Source organism: Cupressus sempervirens, chromosome 3 (assembly GCF_028749045.1).
Source record: "Cupressus sempervirens isolate cs-2001-9-10 chromosome 3, ASM2874904v1, whole genome shotgun sequence".
Taxonomy (NCBI): domain Eukaryota; kingdom Viridiplantae; phylum Streptophyta; class Pinopsida; order Cupressales; family Cupressaceae; genus Cupressus; species Cupressus sempervirens.
In genome coordinates this window covers 951,089,143-951,106,165 of record NC_143120.1, presented here as the reverse complement: position 1 = coordinate 951,106,165, position 17,023 = coordinate 951,089,143, and the positions used below count along the sequence as shown (strand labels likewise).

General features: G+C 38.0%; 1 protein-coding gene across 2 annotated transcripts in view; it reads right to left on the bottom strand.

The window, feature by feature from the left end:
• The window catches only part of ABCB26 (transporter associated with antigen processing protein 1), a 163,623-nt gene that overhangs the window by 79,704 nt on the left and 66,896 nt on the right, over positions 1 to 17,023 (bottom strand). For both annotated transcript variants that reach the window (XM_089822596.1, XM_089822597.1), the window contains 3 exons: positions 7,756 to 7,810; positions 7,608 to 7,678; positions 7,367 to 7,469 (listed from right to left, as the gene is read on the bottom strand). In XM_089822596.1, the coding sequence (XP_089678722.1) occupies positions 7,367 to 7,469; positions 7,608 to 7,678; positions 7,756 to 7,810 (229 nt within the window). The remainder of the gene's footprint in view (positions 1 to 7,366; positions 7,470 to 7,607; positions 7,679 to 7,755; positions 7,811 to 17,023) is intronic.

The window sequence follows — 17,023 nt, the reverse complement described above, 5'->3', positions numbered from 1 at the left end:
GTGTCATCCACTGTTACGGTGTTCTTCAATTGTTGTCCTGGTCTGAAAATGTGTTGTAACAACTTCTAACGTGGATTGTTGGCATGTGCCAATGTTTTTGATGTGGCGTAAGGATCTCACCATAGTGTGTGGAGGATCAGATTCAATTTACAAGGTAAGTGGTTCTTTGGATAGTGTTTCTAAATGTTTAAGTTGGTGAAGTTGTTCCAGTTATTGCGGGTTTGACATTAGGCTATGTGTAGCATGTTCATGGTCCCCTCGCTCTCGTAGACTATATCATGCTTCTATATTTAGGTCTGCGTTATGTGTAATGAGTATCTCTTATTTGGATGGGTCTGTACTATACTTGACCTACGCATTTAACGATTATCTCTTCCATTTGGGTTCATTCTATGTTTCGATCTGGATTCTTCCAGCATGGTATCTTAGTGCATTTTTCTATTGCCATTGTTGAGTTTGTAGTTACAATTAGATTGATATGATCATGAGTTTCATTATTGATGATAATATAAATATTCCTTTATATACATATATACATATATTATATATATATTTGTAATATTATATTATATATATAATAATGTATATATTTTACATATGGTTATTTATATTATTTTATACTAACTAATGATATTTAAACCTTGGAGACGTGTCTCTTCAAGAGACATGTCTCCTTCTCTCATACTTATGTGAGATCCAAATCTGCATTTGGAACATATCGATAACAACGGCAATATAACATTTGCAGAAACTGATCCATGTTACTTAACATGGTATCAGAGCCAAGCTGCAAATACAATAGACAGATTGGAAGAAGTTGCATGCATGTAGCAGATGGAAGAAGAAAACAAGGAGGAACAATGGTTTATGATTCTCACTATCATTGTAGATATTAAGTGTTATCTAGTGAATGGACAATGATATGTTGAATCATTCCAATCAGTGTGAATCAACAAAGCAGCTATACGCAATTTATGAAGGAACAACGATATAATAAATATGAAAGAAGACCTTCTCTTCACAAAATATGAGGTATATGACTGAAAAAATAGATATATCTTTGGAGGAGATATACATCACGGTCAAAGTAGGTATTGAGCAAATACAGTCCCAAGAAACCTCTAATTGTGATAACAGAGAGATAGGAGTATAAAGGCCTATTTTAGCAGTCCATCATCCTCTCAGATTTTCATTCAGGTGCTATGACACAGCCATGACAGTGTAAGCCCACTTAATTGCAGTAAATTCAAGGACCAGATTTATATTTTCAATGGCAATGCTCTTTCTATAAAGGGGTCAAAGGTATTGTGATGTCTTTCTTTAAGAATGATTAAGAAGCAATAGACTTCAGGGCATATTTTCCCAAGTTCAGATTTCCAATAGTCTGCCATTAAGTGATAGGGCTTCATATTGGTTCAAAGAGGCTATTGGTGTCATATGTAAATCAAGAGTTCTAGAAACTATGGAAAGACTGAAAGGCATGAAATATAATACACTATGATTGTCAAAGCCAAGTGAATTTGAAAATGATGGCAGTCTGAATACTTTGAAATTAGAAAAGGAAAGCATCAACAGTTATAGCATTGAACTACAAGGAAGCTATGTGTCGTGAGTTGCATGTAAGGAAGACACAAGGATAATTATTATTACCGCAGACTACACAAACATTCTACATCGACCCGAAGTCAAAGGATATATGTTGAAGGGAGGACAATAAAATAGGATATTTAACTGTGTCAAATTGTCATCAGGCCCCACATTGCCAGATAGGACAAGGTGCTATTCATGTACGGGGCAAGATTGAAGATAATAATGCCATGTAAGGCAACACAATTTTAATTATCCCTTCATCTCACGTTTTTCCCTAATTAACTTCACTACACCAAAGTCTATAAACTGCCATGAATTTAAATGTAACATTGAAAAGGAGACACATTACCATTCTTTGAGGGATAACCCATCAAACGAAGATTAAGGAAATTATGTGGATGTGACTCTGTGAGTGCGACAGGCCAAAAGTCAAAGTACTCGCACACATTGGGAGGTAGGGATGTTAAGGTATCGACGCCCTTAGTAGTAAGTGTGTACCACTTAAAGTACACTCATGATATTATAAAATATTTTGCTTAAAAGTTCTTATGATATCATTTCAATATGTTGAATATGAAATATTTTGAGTGATATAGAACATGGTGAATATATATATTAAAGTTTCTTCTATATTATTAAATCAATATATATATATATACATATATGTATACACACACACACATATAAAATATTTGGTGACTATGCATGAAGTCAAATATATTTTTTAAATAACTTGTAAAGAATATAAATGAAAAATTTTAGTATAGATTATTATGTGTGGCATTAATAAGAAAACAATATGTTGAAAATATAGATTTAAGTTAGATCTATATTATTTTGAAATAATCTTATTATGCAGAATTATTATCCTTGGGTATTATAGTAGTACCTTTCTTATTTTTCTATATGAGTTATATACCTTGATCTTTCCCTCCAAGAATATTTTTGCAGGAAAAAAATAGAGATTGAGATTCAGGAGGAGGTTGACATTTCAGGGAACCTTGAAAGAGAGGGAGATTATAGAGGATATGATTAACAATAAAAACAAATACCTTTGCGTGAACAAAGGAAATTTGAGTTGTTGTGAGATGTTAATGAAGCTTTTAAGAATTCATTTGAACCATCTACAAGTCTCTCCTTGATGAATGAAACTCGACGTATGAGTTGTAAATTCATACATGTGGCACAATCATACTCAACCAAGATTTTGGCATATTGAGGACAAGTTTGTGTTCGCGTCTACTATTAAGCTAAATGAATGTTTGAACTTTTAATGGATAAAAAGAGTTAGTTAGAACTTAGAAAGAGTTATCATATTTGATAAAAAACTGTTCAACAATATAAGAATAAGTGGAAATTTTACATTGTGGGGGGGAATAATAGTCAATGTTCCATTCCCACTTTTAGAGGGGAGATGTTCCATTCTCAAATAATCTAAGAAGAAAATTGTTGAATCTTCATGTGCAAATGAGTATTCTTATTCTTGACATTTATCTCTCTCTTATTTGCCTTGATTTTTTTCTTTATGGTTGAAGATGTTCTTACAGGAAAAAAAAGTTGGTACTTCACACATGCTACCAGATATTGTGCAGACTCAACCTAATGATAGCAACTCCAAAGACCCTGATGATCAAGATGAATAAAATGAGGCTCTCATCCTTGATAATCGAGATTATGAGATTATTCTACATTAAGAGGGAGTATGATACTTCTTCGATTCTTCGAAGAAAAAACCGAAGCTTAGAAAATTGATACTCAGAGGGAGTTTAGAAATACATATAGGAATAACATGAGGAAGTAATGTCTTTTCACTAGAATATCAGAAAATTAATATAAGATTCAGAGTGAGTTTGATAGGCGTCCTTGGGTGAAGAGAGTTTCTGAGGAAGTAACTAGAAGACCTAACTTCCCACGATCAATGTTCAGAGGGAGAAATTTTGAGATGCAATCCTTTGTGGATGATATCTTATCTATGAGGAGAAGTTCTAAGAGAAATTCTTTGTAATGTGCTCTTCTCTATGAGAGAGAAGTATGAGGTGAAAATCCTTTGTTCCACCCTCTAGTAGCAGCTTTGGTGTGTCCACCCTCTGACTTGGTTCATGGTGGATATCATGTGAGTTACTACATGATACTGCTATAATTATGTCATGAAAGAGGATGATCTTTCATTTATGTATATAATTAGAGGGGAGTTATTGAAAGGTGACAATCTTATCAATAACTAGACCTATTATCACAATAGACTACAATAAGTTGTTGTCCTGGTGTACCGGAAGTTATGATAACAAATAGAAGGTAACTATTGTAAGGTGACGATCTTATCAATAGTAGACCTATATCCTAACACCAAAATGTGTTGGAGCAAGTGTTATCTTGGTTCTTCGGGCCGGATTTCGCCGAACACCTTGATAACCAACTTATCATGGTTCTTCGGGCCAGATTTTGCCAGACACCATGAAAGTTGTCATGGTTCTTCAAGCCGGATTTTGTCGGACACCATGAAAGTTGTTAGTGTTCTTCGTTGGGTCGGATCTTGCTTATATTTGTTATAGACCTCACTTAAGGTAGTGTTTAAACTTATATTAATGTTATAGAAATTTCCTAATTTCCCTCTTTGCTAAAAAAAGTAGTGTTGAGAAATTTAGCCGCATTGTGAATCGTAGCAAATTCTATATATAATATGTGTATGTTGACAGATTCATGTTGATATCCTTAAATATGCCATTTCAAGAATATCATATTGAGATGATATCTTTTCGTATACTCAAGAACATAATATGTTCTATATCAATCCTTCCTAACTAAGAGGGAGTGTTAAGTTCGTAGTTACAATCAAATTGATATGATCGTGAGTTTCATTATTGATGATAATATAAATATTCCTTTATACACACACACACACACACACACACACACACACACATATATAATAATTTATATATTATACATATGGTTATTTATACTATTTTATACTAACTAATGATGTTTAAACCTTGGAGACATGTCTCCTTCTCTCATACTTGTGTGAGATCCAAATCTGCATTTGGAACATATCTATAACAATGGCAATATAATTACATTTGTAGAAACCGATCCATGTTACTTAACAGCCATAGCTAACTTGTAACATAAATTGTAATATCTCTTTGACATGGTTGACCTTGTTGTAATTGTTACAAGATTCAAGAAGAGTTGACAAATTAACGGATTTCCGGATGATTGATTGATAAACAGAGGAACAAATGTGTTCCTTATAAAGAATTACAAGGACATTGTTTCTAAAAGAAACAACGTAGACTGAAGACGGAATTAGAAACAAAACTAGAGACAGGATAAGAAACATTCCTATCTGGACTAAAGAAAAAAGAGACGGGATAGGAAACATTCCTATCTAGACTGAAAGACGGACTATAGACAAGTAGTTGACTATTATAGAAAGTATAAGATATTATCTTAATACCCTCCCTTAATGGTCAACGTACGGATGTTGGAACATTCTGTGATAACTGAGATCCTCCCTGGATCTACAGAATGCTGAAACCAAGAAGCTTTGCTAGAAGAGTGCTATGACTCAAAATAAGTTGCAATTACAAAACTTCGTTTTTGTGGAAAAAACAGTAAAACCCAGAACCTCACGCAACCTTGCGTATTACAGACAACTTGAAATGATTTTTGAGGAGAAAATCAACAAACCTAGAATCTCACACAACCTTGCGTATTACAGACAACTTGAAATGATTTTTGAGGAGAAAACCAACAAACCCAGAATCTCACACAACCTTGCGTATTACAGACAACTTGAAATGATTTTTGAGGAGAAAATCAACAAACCCAAAATCTCAGAAACAAATTCAGAAGGCGAAAAATGCAGCTTCGCCTTGATCAGGACCCGGAGAAGTCGGACGCTGCATAACACCCAGAACAAGTTGATCGGTGTTTCGATATTCGAAGATTGCGATGATGCGCTGCTTCCAGGTTCCATAATTGCGACCATTGAATTTGGAATTATGCTCGAGCAAAATATTTGTCAGAGATGCCATGGCACATTTTTCAATGAAAAACTGTGAAAATTTGTGAAGGCACGTTCTTCGAGGTAAAAATACGAAAGACCCAGAAGAATCAGAGAATGACCTAGAAGAGAGCTCAAAAAACCCAGAAGGAATCTGCTGTCGTTTTTTGGATCCGCTGGCTCGAAAATCGAGGCACAAAAATCTAGGCACCCAGAAAAAACGGACGACAACCCAGTTGAGTTCTCAAAAAACCCACCAAGAATCTGCAAACAAAATATTTTTTCGACCCCAAAAATTAGGGTTTCGAAAAAAACGGCCCTGGCTGAAAAAGGCTTGAAAAAACTTCAGATTTCTTGATAAAAAATGGCAGATTTTTCTTCAAAGATCGATGTGCATGGACGAATGGGGCTAGAGTGTGCTGCACAAACACAGGCAGACCCGAGTTCGGGAATTTCTCTAGGCCGAAAACCCTAAGCGGGTTTTAGAGATATTCAACAGAAAAAATTTTGAAAAAATTTAAACAAATAATTTCACGAAGAAATTATAATTTTTTTTCGAAAAAATTTAAGTAATAGCTCTGATACCATGTTACAAGATTCAAGAAGAGTTGGCAGATTAACGAATTTCCGGATGATTGATTGTAAACAGAAGAACAAATGTGTTCCTTATAAAGAATTACAAGGACATTGTTTCTAAAAGAAACAACGTACACTGAAGACGGAATTAGAAACAAAACTAGAGACAGGATAGGAAACATTCCTATCTGGACTAAAGAAAAAAGAGACGGGATAGGAAACATTCCTATCGGACTATAGACAAGTAGTTGACTATTATAGAAAGTATAAGATATTATCTTAATAGTAATCTCAAATGATCTATCTTGTATATACGTACAATGTGTTTTAGCAAAAAGTAAGGGAAACAAGTAAATTATGTGCAAAACAGCAAGGATCTACAGCCAACAGAGAAGAGTTCAGTGATAGTGACAAAGAAGAAATGGCAGCAACAGTGCGATGTTCACATTGACAATGTTGTGCAGATCAACAACATTATAAGGAGAATCTCTCGTTATCCTTGCAAAGAGTTATATGAACCTTGTCCCTGAGATAGTGAATCTTGGGTGCAAGAGTTTGTGTTATATCTTGCTATGTTGGCAGTGAGCCTATGTTTCCAAGTCCAGAGCGGTGAGGTTCTATTTCTATTCAATGTTGTATTGCGAGTGAGCCTCTAGTTGTAAGTCGGGAGTAGTAAGCTACCATCTTTTGTGGTCAAATTATATACACCAGTCAATTATTCTTTGTGAGCAAGCACTCACTGTGCTTTTTCCCAGTACTTGCTTAATGTTTCATGTGGTGACTATACAAGTTGGTTAGTGTGATTTTGGTTTATGTTGATCCAACCCGTCCCCTCTTAGCATCCAAAGTGTGTTCAAAAAAGAGTTTCCAGCCTTGAAGAGCTAGCTGGTGGTTATTTGCTTTAGTTTTCAATCTGCTGATCTGTGTTTGTCAGGCCTTCTGCAGACCTGGAACATACCAGCCATTACTCCATTTGAGGTTTTAAACTATTGTCAACAGTTTGGCGGTTGCTATTTGGAATTTTCTTAGGACTGCCAAAAATATTGTTAAAGCTCAATATTTGTAATCAGGTATTAAAGATCTTTGAAGCAGTGTTTATTAGTTTTCAATTGTTGTCTACTATCTGATTTGTGTTGAAATCATTTTTAGCAAAATTTCAAACAAATATCAGAGGTTATTGTTAAACTCTACCTGGGTCACATTGTAAAGAGTATTCGAGCTCCATGTGCATAATCCATAAGCAAAACTCTGACGCAAATTTATATCAACCAACTTTTTTAACCACTTTGAATATCTGACAGCCATAAACACAAAACTTGTGAATCACGGAAGAGGCAATCTTAGATTCTTACAGGCAGTTGTCAGAAAATCAAGCTATACATATGAATGAAACCTCTCAAGAAGGACAAGAAGAGTAGATTCAGCCCATTACCTTTCACATTCCTGCTTTTCTGTGCCAAATGTCCGTACAATTCTTGCCAACGATAGTGTCTCTTGTGCTACCTATGTGAGAACAAAAGTGGTGACTATTATATTATGTGCAAAAAACAATGAATGCAGAAAAAATTTCAATTAGATACCTCATTAGCTGATGCCACAACTTCTTGAGCAAATTTTGCCATATTTTTCTGAAACCTGAAAGCAGAAAATACAGTCACAATTTATCTGAATAGTCATCAATAACTGAACATACACCAATGCTAAGATGTTTTTATTTAATGCACAATGACGTATGCAAGGCCATAATCATCGACAATATAATCCATTTGTAGACACCTGATTTCAATTAACGATTCTAATTAGACTTAGTTATCCTACTCACATTATTTATTCAATAATTATGCGTTATTTAATGATTAATGTTAGCCTTCTAGTTAATTAATTTATATAATTAACTATAGCTCAATTAATCTAATGGCAACCCATAACCATTTAATTAATTAAATCCCCTTCCATTGATTTAAATAAATACACACGTTTAAATTAATTCACCTTATTATCCCACTCATGATTAAATAAATTCTATTGAATATAATTGAGCACATGGCTCCTAACTTTAACCCCTACCTAACCATTCTCCAACCACCTAACTCAACATTCTAACACAACCCAAGCCCTTCACACATACTAACCCACACGTAATTAGTTAATTACCCCTACTTAACTAATTATCCCTCCACTCATTCTCTCTCCTTGCATCACATCCTGCTAAATATCCCAATTGTCCACCAATTAATCTTAATCTGTAATGTCCCCTTCTCTGCGCTAGGCCTTATGGCACCTTGTTGGTCTATCTTTCCATCTGGATGGGCTAACAGCATTTATTGAGGATGCCATTCAATCACATGATTCTATTTGGTTTTGTTGGGGAGATATTTAAGTGTGTAGCTTCCTATAGTTAAGTCACTTTATTTTATAAATTGATTTAAAAAGTTACTTTATGACTTAAAGTCACTTTATGACAAAAGTAACTTAAGTGACTAAAAGACAAAATTGGCTTTTATCCCACATTGCCTAGTTGTTTGTATTTCCCCTCATATCGAGGTTTTAAAAGCAAGGAGCTACACTGGGATTCAAACCATGAAAATATATCAACATATTGTTTACGAACATCGATTCCCTGAATGTGACTAGCTAGTTGAAGGACGAAACCCCTTAAGAGGTTGGGAGACTGGGCGTAGCCCCAGTAGCTCCTAACAATGTGTACACAGGTTCAGGTACGGAAATCACAGAGTATTGTTTGTTACAAATCCTTCCCCAACAGTTAACAATGAAGTATTGTTGAGTATTAGTTACATTAGCTAAGGTCGAAAGAGTGGGATAAGTGATCCATGATATAGGTGAAAAAGGGCGAAGCGGATGACAATAATTGGGCCAAGGTAGATCACAAACACAGACCCAAGTAAGGAGAATGGCAGTTGCAATCTGTAGCATGGGAATTTGGGAGGCAGGTGAAACTCAAATAACGTCCATATGGGTCGAAGATAGCCCAGGACTATCATTCAACCATTAACGTGGGAATACCCGACTCTACAGTAGCAGATTTGTGGTGGGATACTAGACAACCTAACGGTTATTCGCAAGTCTGCACTTATCACGAGTGATGTTTCTTGTGCTACAAGTGGAATAGTGGAAGTAGTCGACACATACTATTCATCTCAGAATATACTCCTACATTAGACGTGAGTGCAGCGGTGGAACTCAAAACTGCACTGGCAGCACACACATATAGTGGAGAGTAGAACAATGGGAGCCGTATAGGCAACCAGTATCATCAACAAACACATTCAGGTTCTTGCTAGCTTCATTTGTATTATATTCATGTAATCAATAGGGTTTAATGGCTCAGACTTTGCATATGGATGTATAACTTTAAATTCTATAATATTCAAACATGGGCTTGGACTAGTATATTTAGAGAATGATATGACTCTAAAGTTGCTCCCTTTCAAGTTGTCATTATATATTGGATTTTTTTAATTGTACTACTGCATTAGTGGAGTTTGGGATATTGCAGTGGTGTCAAAGCCACAAGACCTGCTGACTTGTGGGTAAGTTATTAAGTTGCAAGCTGGTTTGAACAGGAACAATGTCAAATAGACATGAATAAGAAACCTTAAAAATGTAAGGATAGAGCTATCCTTGGGATCCTCTTTTCCATCCTCCATATCATGGAGGATTGTCTGCTGCAACAAATGATCTTCTTCCTTCTCCAGCAGTAGATCCTTGTTTACTTCTAAAGGCTCAAAAGCCATGACTTGTTCCTCAACAGGAGCAACCTTTTCTTCTTCTTCCTTAACAAAGGAGGGAAGCTCTTCAAATAAGAGGATTGGATCCTCGTCCTTCTTCTCAACCGCTACCTCCTTGTCCTCCTCAACGAGCTACAACTCCTCCCTTTGCAGTTCTGTTTTCTTCATTTCATTCTCCCAAAACTCCATGTTTAGGCCATCAGGAGTCCATACAACCGGTCCACCCTCAACGAGTGAAATGGCGACAAGTATGGGAAACTTATGGGGCCGTATTTTTTGCATAGGGAGTGGAGGGGTTACAACAATAGGCCCTTGTGATGGAGGGGGACTCTTGAAGCTTGGGATGACATATTTTGGAGAAGGGGTTGCCTCTGCTTTCTTGGTTTGAAAATGAGCTGATTGGAGCCTCATTTCCTTCTCTCTTGTTGCAGCAACATGCATAAATTCGACCTGAACAGGCAAGATCTTCAAATTAGATTGACATTAAGGAAAATTATACAATTGATGAGGAGCTAACTTTTGGGACAAGCTTACAAGTTGAATAGGGGGAACAGGTTGAACAAGTTGAACAGTTACAAGTCTTTCAAATGGCACACAAGGGGAATGAACAAGAATAGGAAGTGAGAGAAACCTTGCGAGCTATTAGAGATGGGCAGAATAACATTGCTACTGCACGTCAACAGCTTACAGGTGCTATGCAGCAACTAGCTCTGACTAACTAGAGAGCACCAAGTCATCATAGTGGAAGTGGTAGTGTGGCAGGAACACCCCGAGCTGCTAGGGCTCCCATACGGAAAAATGACAAGCCACTAATGCCCATTTTTGCTGAGACTAATGTCAAGGAGGAAGTAGCACAATCTACGGCACCAAGCTTACTTTCAAATAATGTTATGGCTATGTATAATGAATGGGATCTGTTCCCTAATCAAATTAAAGAAAAGCTGACTTTTGTTCAATACATGAATCAGAAAATGGAGAAAGAGAGACCACAACAGGACAGGAGGCCTAGGGCACAAAATAGGGACTTGAAGCAAACCATGAACAGGTTATCACTTCCCACTTTTGATGGCAATAGTAAGACATCCGCTAGAGCTTGGATTCACAAGCTACACACCTACCTGACACTTAAGCCCATGTAGGAGACGGAAGCCATTAGATTAGCCACAATGCATTTAGAGAGAGTAGCATATGATTGGTGTCATCATGGGTTGATAACCCAGGATCATGGTCTCATTACATCTTACGATATTTTCAGCTCTAAGCTGATCATCTATTTTGACAAGAAGGGCATTAAGGTCTACTACAAGGATTTGGTGCAATTGCGATAGGGCAGATCTCTAGATGACTTCATTGATGAGTTTCAGCGGATCTCAATAATGGTTTCGGATATGACAGAATAGCATAAGGTAATGTTGTTCACTAAGGGCTTACAGGACAGATTTAGAGGTTTGGTCAGGGTTCTTAAACCAAACACTTTGGATGATGCTATTAAGATTGCACATGATCTAGACTCACCTTCTCAATACTATAGCCTCTAAGAAACCTTATAAGGGGTCTACTTCGTTCTAGAAGAACAAGAACTAATATAAGAGTACTCATCCCAGACTGGACTTTGGGACACGAAATGAACTAAGGAGGAAAAATTCTATGCTTCACTTGTAGGGAGTCATGGACACTAGATCACAGATATCTTGGCAACGGTAAAATACATTATGTCAAGGTTATGTCAGAAGAAGAGGATGAGCATCAAGGGGCAGCGATGAGGAAGAAAGTGAGGAGCAGCCTCCTAAAGAGAGGAAGAAGAAATCCACTCCGGAATAATCTCCTCTCGTAGCTTCCCTTTCTAGCGATCCCATGGGTCACCCCTCTTGTTTGAAGGGTATAGTTAGAGGGAGGCGTATTGTGTGTCTTTTAGACACAGGTGGATCACATAACTTCATAAGCACGCGCTGGAGTTCAAAGAGAGTTACAAATCAATGACATACCCGAGTTTGAAGTTAGAGTGGCAAGAGGCGATGGACTAAGGTGCACAGGGAAAGGGCATGGCTATCGATTCACTTTGATGACTTTCTTCTAGAGGCAGATTTTTATGTGGTTGATTTGGATGGATTAGATGCCATGTTGGAAAGACAATGGTTGCAGACTATTGGCAAGTACACCGTTAATCATGATAAGATGCAGTTGGAATTCTTACAAGATAGACGACAAGTCACTCTCAAGGCCATGCCAGAGAGTGAACCCAAGTTAATTTCAGCTCACATGATGGAGGCTATTATGAGGCATGATGACATGGAGTGGGCACCATACTGTTTCATTTCCTCTAAGGCTACATTAGGTTCAAGACAGCAGCTTCAGGTTGACATTCAGCCAGTGTTTGATAAGCACAAGAGGGTTTTTTAGGACATACCCCCGAGCATTCCCCCAGATAGAGGGTTTGAGCATATCATTGAGTTGGAGGGCGCCAAACCCATCATTACCACTCCTTATTGTCACCCCAGGCACTATAAAGAAGAAATGGAAAAGACGATTAAGGAACTCTTGGACATGGGACACATCAGACCTAGCTCCAGCCCCTTTGCTTCTTTGGTAGTTTTGGTGAAGAAGGATGGCACTCTTCGCATGTGTATTGATTATCGTGCTCTCAACAAGAGGACCATTAAGAACATGTATCATATTCCTCGCGTTGATGAGTTACTAGATGAACTACATGGGGCAATCTATTTCTCGAAGATAGATCTTAGATCTGGATACCATCAAATAAGGGTTTGCGAGGAGGATGTGCATAAGACAACTTTCCAATGTCACTATGGACACTATGAGTTCTTGGTTATGTCATTTGGGCTCACCAATGCGCCGGTCGCGTTTCGGTCATGTATGAACCATATTTTTAGAAAATAGTTGCGCAAGAGCAGGTTGGTATTTTTTGATGATATCTTGGTTTTCAGCAAAACTTGGGAGGAGCATTTGCAGCACCTAGATGAGGTACTTAGCATTATGGAGGATCACTCATTGTTTGTGAAGGAGTCGAAGTGTGAGTTCGTATTGGCTGAGATTCTTTACCTTGGACACATGATTGGTGCAGATGGGGCGAAGGTACACAAGGAAAAGATACAGGCGATCCTAAATTGGCCACCTCCGAGGAACATATCAGATTTGAGGGGCTTCCTCGGTCTTTTCTCTTATTACAAGAGGTTCGGCAGAGGCTTCTCTCAAACAACAACTCCACTCACCGATCTCACACGAGAAGGGGCATTCAAGCAAACAGAAGATGCAAAGGTGACCTTTGATAAGCTCAAGAAGGTTATGAGCACATGCCCGATTTTGGCACTTCCCATTTCTCTCGCCCTTTTGTCCTAGAGTGTGATGCTTCAAGGAGCAGAACTAGCGTAGTTCTGATGCAGGATAGGCATCTAATAACTTTTGAGAGTTGGAAGCTCAAGGACAATGAAAGATTGTACTCCACCTATGATAGGGAAATGTTAGCCATTATGCATGCTTTAGCCAAGTTTAGACGGTACTTAATGGGTGGAAAATTCATAGTTAAAACAGACCACAACAATGTGTGATACTTCTTAGAACAAAAGGATTTTAATGAAAGACAACAAAAGTGGGTCAGCAAGATTTAGGCCTCTGATTTTGAAATCGAGTATGTCAAGGGTAAGAACAATATAGTTGTTGATGCGCTTTCCAGGAGACCTTCAGTAGTAGAGTTTTGTGTCATTTCCGAGATATCGGCAGATTGGAAGTCCCAGTTGTTGGTTGAGTATTCTTAGAATACTCAAGCTTGTCAGATCAAGGATGGGCAGCTCAAGGACAACAAGTACAAGGTAATTGATGATGTGATTTTTAACAAGGATAGGATCTATCTCATACCAAAGTCTAAGCTCAAGGGAAAAATTATGGAGACTCTTCATGATGCACCATCAGCCGAACACATAGGTTTCTTCAAAACCTATAGGCAAGTCAGGGAAAGGTTTACATGGAAGCGCCTCAAAGATGATGTCCTTCAACATGTCAAAGAATGTCGGACTTGTCAATAGAACAAGTCGAAGCATGAGTTTTCGGTCGGATTATTACAGCCTCTTCCTATTCCAGCACACAAATGGAGAGTGTCTCCATGGACTTCATTACAGGACTACTGAGAGTGCAAGGCAGAGACTCCATTTTCATGGTTGTGGACAAATTGACTAAGTTCGCTCACTTTTTTGCTGTAGCGGCAGATTGGTCAACCTCTCAGGTAGCCAAGTTATTTTTTCGAGAGGTTTTTCGCCTACATAGTCTCCCTTGAACCATTGTGAGCGATAGAGATAGCAAATTTCTCAGCACTTTTTGGCAGGAACTATTCAAATTGGCAGGTACGGAATTGACACCTAGCACGAGTTACCACCCACAAATGGACGAGCAAACTGAGATAATAACCAAATGGGTGGAGGGTTATCTACGAAACTATTAGTGGGGCAACAGAGAGCTTGGGTTAAATGGTTATATCTAGGGGAGTACTGCTACAACTCCTACCACATGTCCATCCGGATCAAATCATTTTGAGCTCTATGGCAGCGAACCTCCGTCATTTGTAGATCTTGCTTTGCAGGACAGCAAGCACCGCTAGCTGGAGATTGGATACAAGATTAGCAAGACATTCTCAGATCTCTTCGGGAGAACATTCTACAAGCTCAAAATCACCAGAAGATGTATGTTGATCATTGTAGGAGAGAGCAAAGTTTTGAGTTAGGTGACATGGCTTACCTTCATCTCCAACCTTACAGGCAGAGCTCCTTGAAGAAGAGTGGATTCGAAAAGCTTCAATCTAGATTTTATGGTCCCTATCGAATTACTTGGAGGGTTGGAAAGGTCACTTATGAGCTGGATTTGCCAGATGACTACAGAATTCATAATGTTTTCCACATTTATTACCTCAAGAAGGAGATTGGTCAGCATGTAGTGCCCTCCATTGGATTGCCCCCACTTGATGGGGAAGGGAAGCTAGTTTTGGTTCCAGCAGAGGTGATTGAGGTCAGAGAAAGGAAACTACGTAACAGGTCCATCAAGGAGTATCTAATTCACTGGAAGGATTTGCCATATGACAATGCCACTTGGGAGGGCGAATCAATCCTGCAACATCTAGCACTGAGATTGCTTGAGGGCAACCAATCCCGAGAAGGGAAGACTGTAACGTCCCCTTCTCCACGCTAGGCCTTACGGTACCTTGTTGGTCTACCTTTCCATCGGAATAGGCTAATGGCATTTATTTCGAAGATGTCAGCCAATCACAAGATTCTATTTGGTTTTGTTGGGAAAATATATTTTTGTGTGGAGCTTCCTATAGTTAACTCACTTTATTTTATAAAGTTGATTTATGAAATTATTTAATGACTTAAAGTCACTTTATGACAAAAGTAACTTAAGTGACTAAAAGACGAAATTGGTTTTTATGCCACATTGCCTAGATGTTTTTATTTCCCCTCATATCGAGGTTTTAAAAGGAGCTACATTGGGATTCACACTATGAAAACATATCAACATTTTGTTTACGAACATTGGTTGCTTGAATGTGACTGGCTAACTTAAGGATGAAAACCCTTAAGAAGTTGGGAAATTGGACGCAACCCCTGTAGCTCCTGGAAATGTGTACACAAGTTTAGGTACGGAAATCACAGAGTATTGTTTGTTACAGTTCCTTCTCCAACAGCTAGAAGTGAAGTATTGTTGAGTATTAGTTGCATTAGCTAAGGTGGACAGAGTGGGATCAGTGATCCACAATATAGGTGAAAAAGCGAGAAGCAGATGACAGTAATTGGGTCAAGGCAGATCACAAACACAGACCCAAGTATGGAGAACGACAATTGCAATCTGTAGCGTGGGAATTCGGGAGGCAAGTGAAGCTCAGATAATGGGTCGGAGATAGCCCAGGACTGTCATTCAAACATTAACGTGGGAAAACCCGACTCTACAGTAGCAGATTTGTGGTGGGATACTAGACAACCTAACAGTTATTCGCAAGTCTGCACTTATTGAGGGCGATGATGCTTGTGCCGCAAGTGGAATAGTGGAAGCAGCTGACACATACTATTCATCTCAAAATATGCTCCTACATCAAACATGAGTGCAGCGATAGAACTCAAAACTGGACTGGCAGCACACACATATAGTGGAGAGCAAAACAATGGGAGCCATATAGGCAGCCAGTATCATCAACGAACACATTCAGGTTCTTGCTACCTTCATTTGTATTGTATTCATGTAATCAATAGGGTTTAATGGCTCATACTTTGCATATGGATGTATAACTTTATATTCTATAATAGACAAGCGTGGGCTTGGACTAGTATATTTAGAGTATGATATGACTCTAAAGTTGCTTCCTTTCAAGTTGTCATAATATATTGGCTTTTTTTAATCGTATTGCTGCATATTGGAGTTTGGGATATTTCATAAACCAAGCCTAATCTAGTCTTAATCATTTGCACAATTCTAATCAACTGGATTAGCAAACCAAACTCAACATTTACTCATGTCAACCCCAATCCCAATCTCTCCTCCACTTGTCAACCTTAAATGCTCTTAAACCCCCAACCATATTGCTTCCACTTTGGTCCCCTACAAGGAATATAATATTTTCTACTTCCCATTTCTCCAAAACCTTCCCACTTCCCAAAATGGTCACATTCCTCAAGGAATGCCCTTTGGGATTTGAGACAAGATATGCATTTATTGTATGTTTATCGTTCCAACACCCAATGTCCTCTCAAGCCTTCACCATGCTATGTATTTGCGAAAGAACAATCCTTGTGCTTTTCCTCAAATGCATCTTGACCCTCCATTAGCTTTCAATCTCAACCCTTCATTTCACCATCCCCTACCCTATAAATTGAACCCTCTTCTCCTTCATTTTCATCAACTATCCAAGTAAAGTTATAATGCCACATTGAGAATCAAAATCATAGCAAAGCGACACCATTATGCCAAAATCTTTCCAAATGCCAAACTTTGAAGCTTGAGCATCTACATTGAGCACACATCCTATCTTTTGGACAAATCCACTCAACAAAGGAGCTTTCAAAAGGATACCAAGGATTGCATTCTCTTGTGTTCTTAAGTT